Source organism: Sarcophilus harrisii, chromosome 5 (genome assembly GCF_902635505.1).
Source record: "Sarcophilus harrisii chromosome 5, mSarHar1.11, whole genome shotgun sequence".
In the NCBI taxonomy this organism is placed as follows: domain Eukaryota; kingdom Metazoa; phylum Chordata; class Mammalia; order Dasyuromorphia; family Dasyuridae; genus Sarcophilus; species Sarcophilus harrisii.
This window is the reverse complement of record NC_045430.1, coordinates 176,036,762-176,058,107: the sequence shown is the minus strand read 5'-3', so window position 1 is coordinate 176,058,107 and position 21,346 is coordinate 176,036,762. Positions and strand designations below refer to the sequence as shown.

The window sequence follows — 21,346 nt, the reverse complement described above, 5'->3', positions numbered from 1 at the left end:
AGATTCAAATCTACATCTATCTTACTTATTCACTACTAACAAGGGCAAGTAAAAAAAGAAGCTATAAGATATTTTTTACTTTCTGACATTATCTCAAAACTTATTAAAGCATAGTACAAGATAAAGAGGGATGAAATATTTTCTTTCTCCTTTTCCTGTCTTTTATTTTAAAAGTAATCAACACTCTGGAAGGCCTCAATCTTTTTCCATAGTCATGTACTGATAGAAAGGAACAAAAAATATTTTAGAAGCAGCTTTCTGAGGAATCCAAGAGGAAGGTAAAAGATTTGTATTTTGGTTCTTTAAAAATAAAGGAATTTGCAGTCAATGAAATTAAGATGTAAAATGTGAACTATGTCTTAGTATATGAATTATAATTCCTGATAGACTGGTATGATACTGTTGAACATAATTCAAAAGCTCAACAGAACCCTGTCTTAGGGGAAGAGGTTCAGGAGTTATAATTTATATTTAAGAAAGAAAATCATATTGGCAACATATCCAATCTAAAGAAAAAAGAAAGTCAGACCCAGGATTCACAAATTTAGAGTTTGAAGAACTTTAGAAATCATCTAGTTCAATACCCACACTTTTATTAATGAGAAAATAAGGAAAGTGAAATTCAAAAGAATGTATGGCTCTCCCAGGATCACATAGGTTAAAAAGTGGCAAACTGGCAGTGAAGCAATACAGTGAAGAAAAAAAAAAAAAAAAGCAAAACATACCTCAAAGCAAAACAAACAATAAAAAAACACAACCCTCCATTTTGACCTTGCAATTCACTGATTATATAAAATGCCACAACATCCAAGAATCTAAATAATTTAATCTATCAGGATTTAGTTCTCCATCAGACAAAGTTTTCTCCCCTGAAAAAGTAAAAATAATCAGAAAAAAAAACTTTTCTAATATAACAAGGAAGCTTTAATTGAAATGAAAACATTCAAAATAAAAGATATGGAGAAGAAACTGATAAGGCTGCTTGAAGGAAAATTATGAATAATTATCTAAACTACAATTTTGGACATATTTACTGCTATGAGGAAAATAGAGAGGATAAAGTTAAGACAAAGGTTACAAAGAAGTGTTCTTGACTCCAATAATCAAAATTAATGCCACTGAGTACATGACACGCTGAAAATTAGGCTGTCCACAATAGTTTGAAAATGTGACTTTACAAGGGAACTAGGAGTGATAAAAGTCATATACCAGTAATATATATATATATATATATATATATATATATATATATATATATATATATATATGTGTGTGTATAAACAACATATATCTAAAAAACAATATATTATGTATAAAAAAAACTATAATTGCCAATTTTCATCCCCAAAACAGGAACACCCTATCCTCAAGACACTCCAGCTAAAATGTCAGTCTTTGAAAAAAGAAGAAATTAGTGTCATGACAGAAATCTCATTAGGCCAGAAAACACTAGTTATTCTTATTCAAGCAATAGCATTTAAGAGAAAGAGGATTATTTCAAAGTTAAATAAGCCTCTTAACTACCCTATAAAAATCTGCCAAAGACATTTAAAAGAATTTGTTTTAATTTATTTTTATTTATTTATTTATTTATTTATTATTATTATTATTATAGCTTTTTATTTACAAAACATATGCATGGGTAATTTTTCAACACTGACCCTTGCAAAACCTTCTGTTCCAACTTTTCCTCTCCTCCCCCCACCCCCTTCCCTAGATGGCAGGTAGTCCAATATATGTTAAATATATTAAAATATATCTTAAATACAATATGTATATACATATTTATACAGTTATCTTGCTGCACAAGAAAAATTGGAAGGTAAAAATAACCTGAGAAGGAAAACAGAAATGCAAGTAGACAATAAGAGAGTGGAAATGCTTTGTTGTGGTCCACACTCATTTCCCATAGTTCTTTTATTGGATATAGCTAGCTCTCTTCATTACTGAACAATTTGTTTTAATTTTCAAATACATTGATAAACTTTTCCTTCACCTGAAATTTCTCTTCCCTTGAAATTTAGGAGAAGGATAGAGATATGTGGTTTATAAAAAGATGTAACAGTTGCCTAGAAATCAAGTACATTTTTAGAAGTTCACAGACTAAGAGTGAAAGTGGTGGGGGTAGGAGTCATCATGTGTATATCCAAGCACATTGATTGGGATGAACTCTGAAACTGTGTTGCCTTTAATCTGTAAAAGAAGGGAAATTCAGGGTCTCAGGCTCTCTCCAGGGAAAAGCATACCTACCCAGACAAGCCCTTCCCAAGTTAAGTGACTTCATTCAATTGGAGATCTTGGTCAAATCACCCTCCATTGAAAAAGATCTTTTGGGGGTGGCCCAGATCCCCTTCAGGGGGTGCCCAGACTCTGGGAAAAGCTTTCAGTTAAGTGTTTTTATTCAATTGGAGATCTCTGTCTGATGGTCCTTTATTGATTAGCCCAGACAGCTCCCAGCCCTAGACCAACATTTGTCCATATAACCAGGAGTCTATTAACACACCTTTGACAAATTCCTCATTAGGAATTTTGCCCACTAAGAAAGCCTCCTTCTTACTGAACAATAAAAATCCTTTTTTTGCCACAGATTTCGAGGTTCTTGAATTCTTTCCCATTGGGCCTGCTTTTCAAACAGACCTCTCAGAAACATGAGCATCAAAAGCTAACTTGAATGGTGATACCAGTGTGTAAAAAAAAATGTATCTTCCTGCCTTAGCTACTTTTCACTATGCTGACCACAGAGGGTATCATGAAGCAGGCTGGAGAGAGACCTTATAAAGCAACCTGAATATGTATATAATGGAGATAAACTCTCACAATACCTTTCCACACCCCTTCAATGCTATATTCAAGTGAAAGACAAGAACATCACCATCATCATCATAAAGAACAACAACATTTATTTCCAAATCCCAATTCCCACTTTAGAACCTATCATCACTATAAATTTGGGTATTCAGGCATGTCACTATCTCCTCTATCAAGAAGCCCCTGGTAAAAATTAATCTAAATAGCTCAATCACAGCCTTAGGGGAAATGATAAGCTCAGACAACTTAGCCAAAAGCAAGATGAACCATAGGTCAAATGAAAAGACAGAAAGAAGAAGAGTACTTTAGAAGATGGCTGAACAAGTACTTTCCCCCCCTAACAAAAAATATAATTTAAGCCCCCTAAATAGACCTCCACAATGATTGCCTGGGGATTTTTTTTTTTGCATTAACAGTTAACCCTATTTCCCAAATTTAAAACCTAATGAGATAATCGTGGAAAAAAACAATAGCAGAAAAAATTATGTATTCCATTAAATCAAAAACTTTTTGCATCTTAGAAAAAAGTGCTAGACAAACACAAAACACTATTGTTCCAACTCATTAAACATCTCTATTTCCTCACCAAGCCCCACTGCAGGGGCTTTTATTATTCAGACCATAAACAGCAATGAAAGTTGTGGTTACTCTTTGAAATATCTACAACCTACAAGTCATTTGGTAACACAGTCTATCACTGCATTAACAACCATGGCAAAGACTTTGTCTCATTGTTGTGTCACAGTTCTCTTTTATTGTCCTGCCTTGGTTCCCCTGAATTTTCCACCTTGATTTCCCTGAATTGTTCTTCCTCAATTCCTAATTTTTCTGGTCAATCCTGGAAAACTACCCTTCCCTCCTAATCATGATGATCCAGATAAGGAGAAAGATCTTCTTAGACATCAAGACCCCAGCCCTTCCCTACTTATCAGAATGCCTCCCCCAATACTGTCAGAACCAGATTGATGCTAGTCTCTTTCCTGCTCTCAGCACTCTGATTCCACCTCTGCCTCAGTCTACCTCTATGTTTGAGCCATGTGTATATATGTCATTGAGAACTCACATTGTTTGCTGTATTCTTGGAGACAATAGTCTCATTCAGCCCTGGGACCAAACCATAGATTCCTTTGGTCCCAGTAAATCTCTCCCTTTCAAATAAAATATTAAAAACTCTCTAGTTTCTATCTTGCCTCAGTTTCTCCAGCATTACAATAGGAGGTCCCACCAAGATATTAAAAAATGTGAACAGGACTAGAGATTAGAGACCTTCGGGTCTCTGCCTTGGGCCTCGGGGTGGCTAGAGATCTGGGTTCCTCTGGATTTTTTTCCAGAGTCTCTGGGAAAGAGCGGGTTTTAGCTGCAGCCAAGTCCAACTGTGGACACTTTCATATTAGGCCATAGGAGAGTAAGTCTGGATGTCTTAGGACATAATCTGATCTGTTTATCTGTTCTTATCTATCTGTGCAAGGATCTGGATTCTCAGAATAATAAAATGCCCACGGACATTACATTCTGAGAAGGGTATCATTCCAGGACGCTGTATGATCCCCTCTGGTTTGGGTGTCTTCTAAGACAAATCTGGTCTGATCTGACTCTGAGCGCCTTTTTGGGCACTATCTGGTTACATGTGTTAAATGTTTTTGTGCAGTCTATGTCTGTGTGATTTGTATTCTGTGTGACTCGATTGTCTTGTTGGTTAAAGGGCTCTGTTAAGTTGAATTGGTTATTTCAATGTTGCAATTGCTCAGTATAAAATACTTTTTAACTTGTTGCAAAACCACAGCTGATAACCTCAGAAAGGAGAAAACATTTGAATTTTAGGATGATTCTGAAATTGTGGGAAGTGATTTTACTATTGTTTTTGCATGATAGATTTCTTCATTCTGAGTATTCTTTTGGGCAGTTTTAAAATTGTGGAAATAATTTTACTGTTGCCTATGCAGGCTAAATTTGGTCATTGAATGTAAGATCTTATATTGTCTTGTTGGTTAAAGGGCTCTGTTAAGTTGAATTGGTTATTTCAATGTTGCAATTGCTCAGTATAAAATACTTTTTAACTTGTTGCAAAACCACAGCTGATAAACTCAGAAAGGAGAAAACATTTGAATTTTAGGATGATTCTGAAATTGTGGGAAGTGATTTTACTATTGTTTTTGCATGATAGATTTCTTCATTCTGAGTATTCTTTTGGGCAGTTTTAAAATTGTGGAAATAATTTTACTGTTGCCTATGCAGGCTAAATTTGGTCACTGAATATAAGATCTTAAGAACAATTGCTTTTTTAAGAGAAGTTCTGTTAACTTGCCTGAAAAGGGTCACTTGCCTCTAATTAGATAAAGTTTATTACCTTCTCAAACACTTTGGGTAATTTGTTAACATTATAAATTAGGCTTTAAATCCAGCTCTGCTGGACATGGGGGTTTTATAGAATCATTTAACTATCCACTGTATTTGAAGGTAATTTAGGAGAGACTAGAAGGAAAATTTACATGTGCGGGGGGGGGGGGGGGGAGGAAGGAAGAGGAGAGAGAAGGTTGGGTGGGGTAAGGAGAAATGGGATCTTCAGTCTTCAAAGTTGAAGATTAAATTACCCCGCCGTGCGCCGCCACCCCCCCACCTCCCCAGTCTGCTACTTTAAAGGTTGTAGGGAACTGGCTAAACTATGTAGCAAGAGGGAGTTGAATAGAGGGTCAGGAAGCATAGTGGAGTTAGGAGAAATGCCACATGGAATAGGGGAACAGCAGAAGGGAGGCCATGTGAAATCCTCTTAACCCAATTAATCCTGATATGGAAGGGTGGCTACATGGAATCCTCTACTCCAAACCTCCCCCCGCCACCCCCCAAAGGGTGTTCCAGCTTGGCTTTGGCAAATGATTTCAAGAGATAGGCCCGATTTTAAGTTAAATGACTGAATAATTGTTTCTTTTGAAACATAGTGTTTTCCTTCATGGTCCTTCCTTCCTGGTTCCTTCCTTATGGTCATAAATGTGATCCATATTTTGGTAGGGTTATTTCTAAAAGTTTGATATTTTTTAAGAACCTCTTGGATTCTTTTATGTGCTATTAGGATATTCTGTATTAGATACTCTTAAGTTTTAATTGATTGTATTAGGTCGTTCTGCAGTCATTTAAAGAGCCTCTGAAGATATATTTTTTTTTTCTTTGTCCTTTTGAAAATGTTTTTGTTATGGATAATATGCAGTTTGGAGTATTTGTCTATGTGTTGGGCATTTTAAAGCAAAATGATTTGTATGTATAATGTTCACTTATGAAACTGTCTACTTAGATATGAAAGAAGTGAACTTACTAGGACAAATTTCTTACTGTTATCAATATAAGGTTATCGTAAATATCAAGATTTATCTGAAACTTTGGTTAATGGGATTTGTTATTGGAAGTAAAACTTCTTGGGCTTATAATTAATGCTATTTGGGAGTTTTAAAGCTCACTCTCTGACAGTTAGTGGGACAATTAACTGGAGTAAAACTGAATTAAAACTATTTTACCTTGTATGTGCTGAAGGTTGAGTTTTAACTGCTTATGTTATATTAGAATTATGTCCCTGCATTTTTTTTCCTACTGTGACTGATTTCTATGATCAGAGACATGGTCAATAGAAATTGTTAATGCAATTCAATTATGTCATACCTTGCTGTTTCCAATCTGGCTAAATGTAATCATTATATCCTAAATACTTCGGCAAATAAGTATTTAGTCTAGTCATCCATTTGTTACTGGTTATTGAGTCTTTGATATTAAAGTTTTTTTAAAAAAGGTTTCTAACTAATGAGGGAACAATTAACAATGGTCTGTGAGACCTAACTGCTGTTTTTTTTAAATTGGGAATATAGCTGATAGTCATTTGTCTGTCCCATGAAGCAAATTCATCTTTTCACATAGGAAGCTGCTAGCTCTTCACATTTTGTAGCAGTCTTGTGAACCAAGTCTTTCTATCTCAGACTGTTCTAACCTTTACTTGTTAGATGTGGGGTTTTTGTTGTTGTTGTTGTTGTTTCTATCTCAGACTGTTCTAATCTTTATTTGTTAGATGTGGTTTTTGTTGTTGTTGTTGTTCTAGATTTTGGTCAAATTATAGATTATTGAACCACTTCTGGGACATGGATCAGCCCATCTGAAGCTTTGGTAGCTGTCAGCATAGCCACACGCACCCCCTACATGTACTGAGAGCCTCCAACCATTTCTCAACCTGAAGTAGTTTTTGAATGAGACCATCCCTGCTCCTAGTTTACTTTGGACTACTATGGGGGAATTTGGGAACACTGATTGTGTCATCTATTACTATGTGTTTAAGATTTGGGATGGAATTTGTTAAAAGTATACTATTATGTTATGCATAGGAATTTTGATTCACTCTTGGGATTTATATATGTGGTATGGTTATTTAATAATTCCTTTCCATGAGAAAAAAAGGGAGGAAGACATAGAAAATTGGGGAATCCTATTCACTTTGCTTTAGGCATATCTGTCCCACTCCCTAGTTAGGATTGAATGGGAAGTCCTTAAATTTACTGGACTATGATTTGCTGATTATTGCTTTAATTTTGGAATCCCTTATTCTGTTGGAATTGCCCTGGCAGACTCAGTTCTGGAGATTATTTTTTTAAAAACAACCAGAAATCAGACACGTGTCTTGGGACTGGCAGTCTCTCTGATCAGTTTCTCCACACCTTACCCCTAGTTCCTTAATTAGTATTTCAGCCTTCTCAAAGGACCTTGCAGTTTGGTATGAGGTCTCTAAAAGTTCAGGGTTGCCTGCCTTGGTATAATTGTGCACACTGCTCAGAAATCTGTTTCCTTTTTGCAGCCTTGTCTGTTCCTCTGGGCGGGGACAGATGGAGCTACTCCAAGCCTAGACCTTCTCCCCTGGAGAGGGTTGCCTCTCTAAATGGGCCTTGAGCCCGTAGAGGGTGAGTTAAGTGCACAAATGACCACAGAACTCACAGTGAACTGTCCATCTCAAACTAGATTCTCTGGCTGAGATGGTGCCCCAACTGCAGAGAACCTGATATGCCTACAACAGGGAGCCTTTGTATTGCTGATTAACTCTGGAATTATCAGAGAGAGACTTGTCCTTGCCATAAGTCCTTCCATTTTTCTAGTTTTATTTTGGCTTATTTGCTTTACATAGGGTTAGTCAAAATTATGGTGATAAGACCTTCCAGGTATCTAGAGGAAGGTAATTCAATGATTTGAATATTCAGAAAAGAGTGTGGAATGTTGTGCCACAGTTCTCTTTTACTGAACAGATTCAGTTTCCCCAACTGTCCTGCCTTGGTTTCCCTGAATTGTTCTGCTTCAGTTTCCAAGTGTTCTGGTCAATCTTGCAAAACTACCCCACCCTCCTAATCATCATGATCCAGATAAGGAGAAAGACCTATCTTAGATATGATGACCCCAGTCCTTCCCTATCAGAATGCCTCTCCCAACCCTGTCAGAACCAGATTGATGATAGTCCCCATTCCTGCTCTCAGTGTTCTGACTCTGTCCTTACTTCCATCTACCCCTGTATCTGAGGTGTGTGTGTGTGTGTGTGTTTGTGTTTATGTATGTATATATATATCAATCATTGAGAACTCACATTATTTGCTGTATTCTTGGAGATGATAGTCTCATTCAGCCCTAGGACCAAAACATGGATCCATTTGGTCCCAGTAAATCTCTTACTTTCAAATAAAATATTAAAAACTCTCTAATCTCTATCTTGCCTCCGTCTCTGCAGCATTACATCATAAGGACAGAAAAATCCTTTTTCCATGTAAGTTCACAGTAGTAAAGGTTCTTTAAAGTGGAAGATGGACGAGTACTTGTAGCTTTACTCAAAGTGGGGTTAAGTATAATGAGTTAAGTACATCAGTATCCACTATCCCTTTATTTGCTCAGATCAGACTCCCATGTGACTTCCTGGGACTTTCAGTTCCACTAGTTAGAGCTCTATTTCAGGATTACCACACTATGCAGTGTGGACCTGATGGGGGCCTCTGAAAGTATTCAGTGGCTTTGTAATGGATCTTCCCATCCATAAGTCTTACCTTCACTACAACTGCACCAGGCAACTGCTGTAATTTGTCACAGCTCAGAGACCAACACAAGTATTGCTTTAAATACAAACTTTAACCAGGTAACATCTTCACATCATCTTCAGTTTGTACCTATTCTTGAGTTTAAATCCAGCAATGAGAGCATTGTTCTTTATTTCATCCTGACACAAGAATAGGAAACAATCTTTACTGCTTCTCCAATGCAGTGCCTTTTTTTTCCTCCTCAAGATTCCCAAATGATAGTCTAACTATCAGAGAATATTTGCCATTTCCTAGCTACACTGAATGAAATTATTGAGGTTCAGAAAGGGACCCTAAAAGGTTGGGGATCACAGACTGGTGTTGCTGTTTCAAAAGAATTTTCAGGCTTAAACCCATCTCCAAGTCAAGGGGCAAATTTATTGTAATTGTAATACCAAAGGAAGCGGCCTAAATTCCAAAAGAATTTATCAAAGAACCAAGAACAAGAAGATAGATTTATAGGACAGTTGGACCAGAGCTTCATGTTACTTATTTGCTAATTTCATGGCTTTCAGGTAGGTTTGAGGGTCAGAACAATATCATTCTAAGGTCAGAGGTTCTTAGGATCACTAATATATTTTCCCTAAAGTCTAAGGGAAGAAATACTATTATATTCCTAGGCCAGAAGACTTTTACAATCATTGACAGATTGTTAGAATAGCATTATAAGACTGGAGCCTCAGGATCACCGATTCTAAAGTCAGAAGGCTCTAGAATCATTGACAGATTGTTAGAACAGAAGCATTCTGAGATGGGGTGAGGGAGGAGAGACACCTTAAAATTATTATTATATTTCCCCTAAAAGCTATACCCTATCAAAATGACTAAATGAAAAAGGCAGATTTCTTTCATTTTCTAAGAATTAAAATTCTTGTACCAAATGGTAGGAATTAATTAAAAATTCCTATACAGTTGTACATTTTAAGTTGACAGGCTACCCAGGGTCCAATTTCTTCTCAACAAAACTGATATAACATTAACCATCTTCTGATTCTTGGCAATTTACCCTTTTTGTGCAAAGCTTCAAGACTCATTTCATTAAGATTTATTTCTTTTTCATTTAAAATGCATACTTACTTCCACCATAGTCTATCAAATTTCCTTTAATGTCTTTACTTACCATGAGGTGCCAAAAAAAAAAAAAGAAAAGAAAAGAAAAAGAAAGAAAATTAAACATCCAAAAGGTACTGCATCCTTTTCATTCAAATTACATAAAAACATACAAAAAATTGTCATAAATCTTATTAGAAAATACAAACTGACTGGCATATTCTCAGAGGTATCATTACAAATATGCCAATATATTAGATTATTTTATGGACTTTCTTACAGAGAGGTGAAAGTTTTCTCTATATGTTGAATCTCAAAATATCCAAATAAGAATAAGATAAGAACAAGATACATATTTTCTTTGGACCATGCATGATTTAAGTTACTGTCAAAGGAGCGAGGTTTTCTAAAATCAAAAGCAACTCCTAGAAAGAAATATTACCCAAAGCAAGAAATATGCACAGTTATCACTAGATTACCCTTTAAATCATACTAGACAAAATAAACACAAGTTAGCAAGTTAATTTTTAGATTGCTTACAGGTTAACAAGCTTGCTAACCTCTGCCATACATAGCAGAAGAATCGCAAACAAATTTAAGATTATTCCCATTCTGGATTGCTCTTTCTTTAGGATTTAAAAAGTTAAATGCATTTTCCTATCTTCCCTTTCAAAGAAGTTAGCAAGAAAAAAATGTATCCCCAAACTTCATTAATATTATGAAGTATATGAGATTAATCTGTAATGCAGTACATTGGCTGCTACCCAAGTATCAGTCTCTCACAAAGCCATTTACATTAATACTGGTACTATGCTTTCTCAAAGGCTAAGAGAATGACTTTATATTACATTCACTTGGTTATTGAAGTTACTGAATGGGGAAAGAGGAAGTCTTTGAGGGCCTGGCACAGAAATAAGAGGCAGTGTATTTTAAAACAATACAAGATTTGAATAACAAATAAAGGATTCATGTCTGTAGGAGCAAATACATAAAAGATGGAAAAACATGCTTGGTGTCCTAAAGATTTTAAAGATCAAAAGCTACTTGAAAATTAGGAATGTGCGTTTACATAGAATTCTGCTTCTTTCTTTAGCACTGCACTATGCACATCAGGATATCTCTTAGTTAAATATGCTGCAGAGAATCCCATGTGGACCTTCTGACAACAGGGAAAGACCATAATGCTGAGAAAAGTCTTGCAATACTTATAAAGACAATAGTTTATAAAATATAAAATTAGAAGAAGTGTTAAGTGTTACTTGTTCCACTTCTCTAGATTAAAAAAAAAAAAGGTAAAGATAGGATCCCCTAAGAAAGAAATCTTGCTCTAACACTGTGTGCATTTAACAATATAATATAAAATCAATTTAACAGTATTATGGCAAAATAACATTCCTGATCAGTACTGCAAAGATGAGACTAAGGTAGAAAGAGCATGCAAAGATAGACATCTGCTCTCCTTCCCTTTTTCTCCTACCCCTTTTACTCCACTCTCCTTCCCTTCATCCCCTCCCCCCCCCCCCCCCCCCTCCCCGAGTCATATTCTTACAAGAATTTAGTAAAATCTCATTAACCATGATTTTGGTAGCATTTCATTATGATCATTCAGCAAATAGTCTTTTGTTCATATAGAAATGAAAGGTGTTTTTTTTTTTTTTTTCCTGTTTTTTTTGCTGAGACAATTGGGCCCAAGGTAACGCAGGAAGTGTTAAGTGTCTGGGGTCATATTTAAGCTCCTCCTGACAGCAAGGCTAGTGCTCTATCCACTGAGCACCTAGCTGCCTTGGAAATAAAAGTTTAACTAGAGCATAACCAGATAAAGAAAGAATACACAAGCACTGAAGAGTAATTAGTGAACAGAACTGACAATGACAATAAATACACTTACTAAAATTTAGGCAATTCGTAACTTCGCTCTGTCTTATGTCTTAGGGGTTAAAAACAGTTATTTCTAACTCTAATCTAGCCTGTTATTCATCCGCTGTGTATTGCTTGTTCTTTAAAACCTGAGATACTTCTATCATACACTACATACAACTAGCATGCTAAAGAACAATGACTGGATGCCCTAATGACATTCAGGTCTTGAATCACATGGTAAGTAAACATGAAAAAGACAAAATTCTAACTGGGATGATGGTCACTAATTTTTGCTTTTTTAAATATACCTTTCCTGAAGGAAAACCTTTCTTGACCACTCCAAACCCCCAAAATAAACGAACTATATAAACAGATAGGAAGGACTTGGTAAAACTACTAAGTTTGACACCAGAAATATATTTTTAAGACATAGTCAATGTAAGATTCTGTTTTGTTTAGAAAAAGTATGTTTATGGCAAGGGTTTTGTTTCAATTTTTCTTTTTTCCAATGGCTAGAAGGAGGGAATAGCAATAGAACTTCCTTCTCTCAAGAGAAAATAAAGAAAACAGACAAAAAAGAGGATCATTGAATGTACAAAAGGAAAGAGACTGAGAAACCCAGAGCACTACACCAAGAAAATCTATATATAAATGAGATTCTTATTTTCATGTACAATCTTTTTTCCTATTTCACTTTGTATAGGATGCTTTGAATTATTTAGGATTTGTTAAGTTCAGAATAAAATAAAATGAAGTAAAATATGGGCATTTAAACAGAATTAAATGTTTTTTATGAAATTAGGACTAAAAGAACCTGAAATGGCTATAGGTAACTCAAGAAAACTCAGTTTTCACTGAACATTTCTGGGACAAATGAAAGGATGAGTTTTAATGACTAAATCTAATTAAAAAGACAATTAAATCAGAAAAGAGTTATTTAAGTGTCTTATATACAATACAAAGAAATTAACAGGAAATAACATCTTGGCATCTAGATGTTAAAAAACAAGGACTGAAAGGCTAAACTAATTCTTCATGCAGGAACAAGACAGGAGGAAGGATCCAGGCTTTGTCTTTGCATTTTTTTTTTGCTTTAGACTGATTTGATTAACAAATAACAATTCTAGCTAACTCCACAGTGAAGTTAATTAAGAAAAAATTTTTAATTGATTATAACATTTCATGGATTCCCCAAAGGGCAAGGGATGAATAAGCGTTCCTTCCAAAAGGATGACAAACTGAATTGTTTCAGAGAATCTATACAACAAAATGAAGACAAAAAAAGAAGTTAACATTGTGAAAGCCATGCAATCTTAAAGACACAAAAACACTAAGATTGTGAGCATCTCAGACACATGAAAACATTACTATTTTACACTTCTAGCTAGATGGCAGGTCTTCATTAAAATACTGATCTCATGGATTTCTTTGGATGTTGATCTTGGGGATCCCAAGAGAATATGGCTTATTGACTAAAAGGGAATCAACAAGTACAAAAACTATAACACAGAATCTATGATTGTTGTGTCCTGCTTTCTAGAGCCCCCATGCTAAATGATTAAAATATACCTTCCTAATGGAGAAGTGATGAGGTGAGACTCCTAAGGATGGTGGAATCCTTGTGTAACAAAAACACTGGGCATGCACCCAGTATATACTATGTGTGGGACCACATAAAAAACTTGCTACTTCATGTATTTTGCCACCTGGTATCACTCTACCTCAATCTCAACACAGGTTGTTGTAATGGGCTGAGGCTCGAGTTGATGCACTGAGGTCCCAAGCACATGAGGTGAAATAGTAATTGGACTATACTCTATTAATAGACATGCTTGGATAAAGAATGGCCCCCGCCCACTCTCTGTGCAAGTCCTGATGTGTTGTATAGGAAGTGACGATTTTGGTGGGTGGAGGAAGGGAGACAGGAAGAGAGGCTGAGAGAGACTGCTGGGGGTTCTATTTTGGTAGCTGCTGGTCTTGTGGCCTCTGGTCTAGCTCGTTTCTTGACTCAGCTGCACACAATGCTATTGCCGATTCCCTTCTTCCTCCAATCTTTCTTCATCTCAGCTAAGAATAAAGATTGACGATTTCCCCCTAACCTGAATTCCTGACTCCGGCTGATTTTAAAATACGCGGTCATCACAGGTTGTCACCACCCCGACTTCTCAGGAAGGCCGAGAGCCCTTAGGGGAGCTGGGGAGCTGAGCCAGACATTGTCAGCAGGTTCCCTCTGGGTTGAAGGGTCTTATACCTCACCCAGAGTTCCCCCAATGTCTGTGATCCTCTACATCTGATAATATATATGATTATGTATTTTCAAAATTCACCAGGGTGATATAATATGCAAGGCATCCATAAATGCAAGGAGTGAGGTAGCTGTCTCAGTAGATAGAGTTACTCTATCTAACTTAAGTCAGAAAGACTTCCTTCTGAATTCAAACTACCTGAAGCCAGCTTCAGGTAATCACTAGCTGTGTCACCCTGGGCAAGTCAATTAACTTTGTTTATTTCAGTTAAACTGGAGAAGGAAATGGCACACCACTGCAGTATCATTCCCAAGAAAACTCCAAATGGATTCATGAAGAATAGATCATGACTGAAAAGTAACTGGGAAAAAAAACCCTCTGGAGAGAGAAGGGTGAAATTGTCTTTCTCACCATGAGAACTTTACCCCTAATACTCTCTCTCCAGTTTTCTTGGTGTTACTCTGTGGGCCCTGTTGGTGGCCTAGTCAGACTAGGGAACTCTGTGAGTAATGGAGACATTCAGGTTTGCTGGGTGTGCCGTCAACACCCCCAAGGCAGCCCACAGATGCAACCTAATGTAGTTTTTGCAACGGTCCCATCCCAAATGTCACCATCTCCACCCTGGACAACACCCCATTTGTACTAGCTCCCCTCCAGGTGAACTACTCTGACCTGACTATCCTCCGTTTTCTTGCTAGAAAAGATCTTATATTTACACATTATCACACCCAGAATCAGTAATTGTCACCATAGATCATAATGGCCACATTTACATCCCTGATATGGGGATGCTGACTTGTACCACCTATACTGTCGGTACAAGTGAATATGACTCCTCTCAAATCTGCTTCAATTTCACCTCAGAAACCTGTAGCAGCTGCATGGTGGGTCAAGGGCTAAATGTACCTATGATTATGGACCACCCCGCAAAATAACTGTAGGGTATCCATTCTGAGATTATCCTGGCAGACTCACTCTCAATGCTTCTACAGTACCTTCTATGAAACTTCTTTATAATCTCCTGAAAACTAACATTTCAATTGATAGAATGGTATGTGACTACAATCTTTCTTGGGGACAAACAACCAGGAGACTACTATAGGATTTGATCTCAGATACCATCTGTGCGCCTAAGAGATATGCTTTTCTCTGTAAATTAAGTTCTCCATTCCACTTCAACATTTCTAAGGGACCTGTTAAGAGGAATGCCTCTGACTAAAACCCTCCTCATCCCATATTCTCTCTATCCATTGCTTAACCTCTTTTAAGCACTACGGATCTTGCATTCTAGGCTACTTTAGTGCTCCTTTCACTATATATAATGCCAGCACCTCAGGCACAGCCTCCATTCCTTAAAGGAGACAAAAGTGGGGATTTTTGGGAAATGTTTTTTGGTTCTTAAAGAAAGTCACAGCAATCCCCTGAATGGGAAACAGGAGAACATCCTTTCCAACCTGACTGCCACAGTCAACCAGCTGGCCAACAAAATTGTACACTGTCTCCAGGAGATCCCAGAATCTTTGGATTCTCTTGCTAACATAGTTTTAGGTAACTGAATGGTCTTGGATTATCCTCTTGCCTCAAACTGAGGTGTTTGTGCCTCTTGCTGTATGTACATTAACAACTTGGGGAAAGTTGAACTTCATACTTAGAGAAAACTAGCTGGATGCAAGACATTCATAGAAAACTCCTCACACACCCCCAGTCTTCCTCTGGGAGGGTTACTGGTTATGGTGTCTGCTAAACGCGATAGTAACTTCACTGCTAATTATTATTTTTTTACTCATATTCGGCTCCTGCATTTTTAATCTGCTCATGAGATTTGTTTCCTCCAGGCTTCAAGTTATGAATTTTCAACTGCTCCTTCAGCCTGAAGATCATGAGACTGGGACACACCACATCCCTTCAATGCTGATACTACTATCTTCAGATCCCACACCTCCCCTCCTGGCCTGAACCCTGGTGAATGTAGGGACAGCTCTATGACCCTTGTCATCTTGAAGCAGCTACTGAAGATGAGACCTTCATTTCCATTACCCCAAATGAATTTTGGGAGACTGCTTTAGAGGAGAATGAGGTAAACAGATCTTTTGGGGAAAAATGATGTAAATTGTGTCCCCTTTAACCTTTGGTGGGCCCCTGATGTAAACTCATTCCCCTTTGGGGGAAATTCCTGATCCTCAAAAGCTGGGAAGGGTACACCTTTCCCAGATAACACCCTTCCCAAGTTAAGTGATTTCATTCAATTGGAGATCTTGGCCTGAGGCATAGTAATAGTCCTCTCTTGAGTGGCTCAAACTGCTCCCCAGCCCCCAGGCCAAAATTTGTCCCATATCATCAAGGGTTTGTTAACCCACCTTTGCCAAATTCCTAATCAGGAGTTTTGCCCAGTAAGAAAGCTTTCTTCTTAGTGAAAATAAATTCCTTTTTGCCACAAAGACTTTAGGTTTGCTTCTTTCTCAAGGGATCTGCAGCATGAACCAAAGGGGATCTCTTACCCTCAATTCTCCCACCTCATCAAATACACAAATCCTATCAGCATTTCAAAAGTGCATTTGGATTCTCCTTTAATACTTAGGCATGCTTAGTCTTTTAAACTTTTTAAAATTAATCAAGCAGTGAGTAGGATTTCAGATACTTTTCATTATGTGAAAATCTACCATGGCCCAGTTTTCACACAGTCCTTCACTCTGAATTTTAAGTTACATATGATTTCGTTATAGTTCTCACCGAATTGGTTTTGTTTAGTAGTTTAATTGGAGTAGTCTGTCATTTCCTACTTCAGTGAACTAAACAGTGTTAAGTGACTTGTTCAGAGTCACATAGTAAGAGTAAGGTTTTACTTGAAAATGGATTTTCCTGATCTGACCCTACACTTTATCCACTGAGCTCACCTAGCTGCCTCATCTAATCAAATTAGGCTTGAAAAAATTCAGGTTGCTCAATCAAATTGATACTCTCAGAAAAAAGGACCAAAAGACACTGAATTTGACCTCAAAGCTCTTCTGAAAAAGGGCAGCATATAGTTTATCCCAAGATGCAATCTATTTCTGGGGAGAGGAAAAAAATAGTAAATCTGAGTAATCCATGTGAGGCTTGAAATGTGAACAGCATAAAAGGTTTAGACCACAGATAGCTATTCACATCGGCTTTTGTAATCACAGTCACTAGGATACCAATGGGGAAGTTAGACCTTCAGCAAAGATTACATGATGCATAGAGTTAAAAAAAAAAAAAAAAAAAGTTCTTTCATATAAGTATGGCCAGTGCTAAAGAGATGAAAATGCTTTCAATATGTGGAATCCAAATAAACACATGACAGCAAACATAAAGTAGACAATTCTTTCCAGATGTGAAACAGACTGAAACAAAACTACACCTTTAAGAAGTGAAGTTAACAATTCTTGATTGGGATGCTTTGGATGTCTATTATCTAGAGTGAAGAAAAACAAGGCAGCTTTAAAGAATACCTTGTAGTAGGTCATGAATACCAAGATTTTTGCCTGAATGTGCCTCACTATGATTTTAATAAGACAATTCTACTATCTGATGAGGCAACTTACTTTTTTTCTCTCTTTAATAATAGTCCTCAGGAAAAAAAATACCATTTTGGTAACAAATAAGCATTTAAAAGAGTTGAATAAAAAAAGAAACAATTATCTTCTTGTATGTTTTATATGGGATGATGACTGCTACTGGGGGACTGATTTGATTATCTTAATATTTATTGTAGAAGCCTAGCCCCGCAAGGTAACTCTTTTCATTTCCACCCAACTCCATAAAAATCCTTTTTTCATTAAACATTCTCTAACTAACCAAAATACCTTAAAAATAGCCATCGATGTGTCTAACATTGAAGATAAAAAAATCTTTGTATAATCATTATCCATTTTTGCATTGAAAAACCACAGTCTACATTGCTCTTCATTCCCAATTTAAAATATGCAACCAAAGAATAAAGAATCAATACTTTCTCCATAATACCATGGATATGGAGTACACATAATAAATAGCACTATTAATAGTGGTGATATTTTTCACAAAGTAGCATATATATATATATATCATATATCTGAAATACTAACAATGAAAATATGTGATTAGTCAGTAAGCAAAGTTAGCGTAATTTGCAAATGTACAAACCCTCTTTTATTTTTTAAAAAAAGTTTTCAACTTCCTTCTCTCTGTTCTCATGGGGTAACTAATTTATAGCCAGTAAAGTCACTCACATTCCTCCTATGGTAACAGTAGCACAGGTACGCTCTGAAAAAGCAGGCACAGTTTCAGTGGCTGCACTGGCTGGTCTGATATAATCCACAGTTACATTGACCTGCAAAGAAAGAAAAAAATGAATTTGGTGAATAAACCTAACAAAATGACCCTGGGACATCCATTTATCCCAAGATAATCAGGGAAATACGTTAATTCCAATTGATCATAACCTTGTAGATCTGAACAAATAAATCTCAGACCTTAGTCAACTCTGTCATCCAACAAATGAAGAAATTAAAGGCCAAGAGGAATGACTTGCCTTGCCTAAAATCAAACAATTAATGAGAGAACCAGGAGTAGAACAATACTTTCCACTGCACTATTCTAACTTTAAAGCTATAAAAATTATGACCAGGGACATAATCTGAAAGTCCCAAGATAATTTGTACGAAAGCAAAGGCAAACAGAACATTTAAAGTTTGAAACATGATTTTATATATACATACATACATATATATTTTATATATGTAAAATTAGAAAACTTAAAAGACCAGTGGCTAATGAAAAAGATTATGTAGGGCACTATAAAACAAATGGGGAAAGTTTTTAAGGTAATGTTAAGATATTAAGGTGTAAAGGGCTGAAACTTTGAATAAGTACACTTGAATCAGACAACCCAGCACTTAAGGCTAATTACCTATTTGACAATGACTTCATTAGAATGTGTTGGAATAGCTCTTCTCAGAGTTAATGCTGGCTCAATGTTTGGGGTTAAGAGAATTGTAGGTAAGGATTACAGGGTGGGGTGAGAGAGAGATCTTCACTTTGAGGCAGGACCAAAAAAAGAGAAGTTGGTAGCTAGCCTTCTGGCTTCACTTCTCCCCCTAAAGACCAAGGACTTTTACTTATCCTGACTCTAGCTGTTACTGAGGCCTCCAGGGAGCTAGCAAGGACTTTGCAAGGTGTTTCGTTTAAACAATGAAAACCAAATCTAACATTGCCCATAGAATTGTGAATACATCCAGCCATTCTGGAGAGCAATTTGGAACTATGCTCAAAAAGTTATCAAACTGTGCATACCCTTTGATTCAGCAGTGTTTCTACTGGGCTTATATCCCAAAGAGATTTTGAAGAAAGAAAAGGGACCTGTATGTCCAAGAATGTTTGTGGCAGCCCTTTTTATAGTGACCAGAAACTGGAAACTGAGTAGATGCCCATCAATTGGAGAAAGGCTGAATAAATTGTGGTATGTGAATATTATGGAATATTACTGTTTGGTAAGAAATGACCATTAGGAGGATTTCAGAAAGGCCTCGAGAGACTTACATGAATTGATGCTGAGTGAAGTGAGCAGGACCAGGAGATCATTATATACTTCAACAACAATACTATATGATGATCAATTCTGATGAAAGTGGCTCTCTTCAACAATAAGATGAACTAAATCAGTTCCAATAGAGCAGTAATGAATTGAACCAGCTACATCCAGTGAAAGAACTCTGGGAGATGAGTATGAACCACTACACAGAATTCCCAATCTCTCTATTTTTGATTTCCTTTACAGGTTAATTGTACACTATTTTAAAGTCCGATTCTTTTTGTACAGCAAAATAATTGTATGGACATATATACATATATTGTATTTAACATATACTTTAACATATTTAACATGTATTGGTAAACCTGCCATCTGGGGGAGGGGATGGGGGGGAAGGAGGGGAAATATTGGGACCAAAAGATTTTGTAATTATCAATGCTGAAAAATTACCCATGCATATATCTGTAAATAAAAAGCAATAATAATAATAATAATAATAATAATAATAAACCAAATCTAAAGAATTTTTAGTCTAACACAGTAAGTTCTTAAACTTAATGATCCACAAACTTAGAAAATATGGCAGTTAGACCAGTGCTTGTAAACAAAAGTCATCAACTCTCCTAACTTTGAAATTCTGTGATGTGTTTACCTATTCATAAACAAATATACACGTGCATACAAAAAATGTGAGATATCAAGTAAATATAGACTAATATCTACTAACACGTACATATTACTCTATATATACATACTTTCTTGTTAAATAATTCATCACTTCAAGACAATATATATAATTCTGTGTAATAACCTCCAAAATAGGTGATTTTATGTGTGAATATAAATGAACAAGTGCTAAATAAGTAAAAACTTCATATGAATGTGTTTATGTTTGAGTATTTTCTAACAGCTTTTTCTATCTTTATTTGACACCAATACAGAGATATGTTCTAATTAATGTGTGTTTTGTTGTGTTGTGTTGTGTTGTGTGTGTGTGTGTGTGTGAGAGAGAAAGAGAGAAAATTTTCACATAATCAGAACTCATAAATTACTTAAAACTAATCTCCTTCTCTCAACAGTATTTTGTTCATACCTCATTCCTAAACAATACAACCTACAATATAGTAGGTTACTGAATGAGAATATTGAATTCCAAATTCTCATTTTAACTGAAATTGTTAGGATATCTGGTCAACACGGTAATATAGGCAGATAAATATCTATCTCCCTTTCTCTTCAGGAAGGAGAGTCATTTGTTCCAGAAGATTTTTTATGGTTCACTTCTTTCAGTCGTACCTGACATTTTGTGGCCCCAATTGTGGCTTTCTTCGCTAAGATACTGGAGTAGTTTGTCATTTCCTTCTTCAGCTCATTTTACATATGAGGACACTGAGGCAAATACAGTTAAGTAATTTGCACAGGGTTACACCTCTAGTAACTGTCAGAAGCCAGTTTTGAACTTAGGGAAAGGAGTCTTCCTGACCCCAGGTCCCTCACTCTATCCATTGAGCTGCTTAGCTGCCAAAAGATTTACAGGCACCATTTATTCCCCTCCTGAATTCTACTTCATATACCAATTATTCTTCACCGAATCCAAAAGTGCACAGAGGAAGGGAAGAACTCATTCCATTTTGGTTCTTTTGTTAAAGAAAAATGTTTAACTCAGAGGTCCATGGCAAGGTCTTGATGGTCCACCAACTATCAACGCATATCATTGTCCGATGTTTGAGAGTTGTATTCATACAAATAAATGTATCTATTCTTTCTAATCC

At 36.3% G+C, this 21,346-nt stretch overlaps 1 protein-coding gene across 1 annotated transcript in view; it reads right to left on the bottom strand.

Moving 5' to 3' along the window:
* SND1 (staphylococcal nuclease and tudor domain containing 1) overlaps nucleotides 1–21,346 on the bottom strand; it is a 468,465-nt gene that overhangs the window by 271,131 nt on the left and 175,988 nt on the right. The window contains exon 12 of the mRNA XM_031939005.1: nucleotides 18,274–18,374. Coding sequence (XP_031794865.1) covers nucleotides 18,274–18,374 — 101 coding nt within the window. The remainder of the gene's footprint in view (nucleotides 1–18,273; nucleotides 18,375–21,346) is intronic.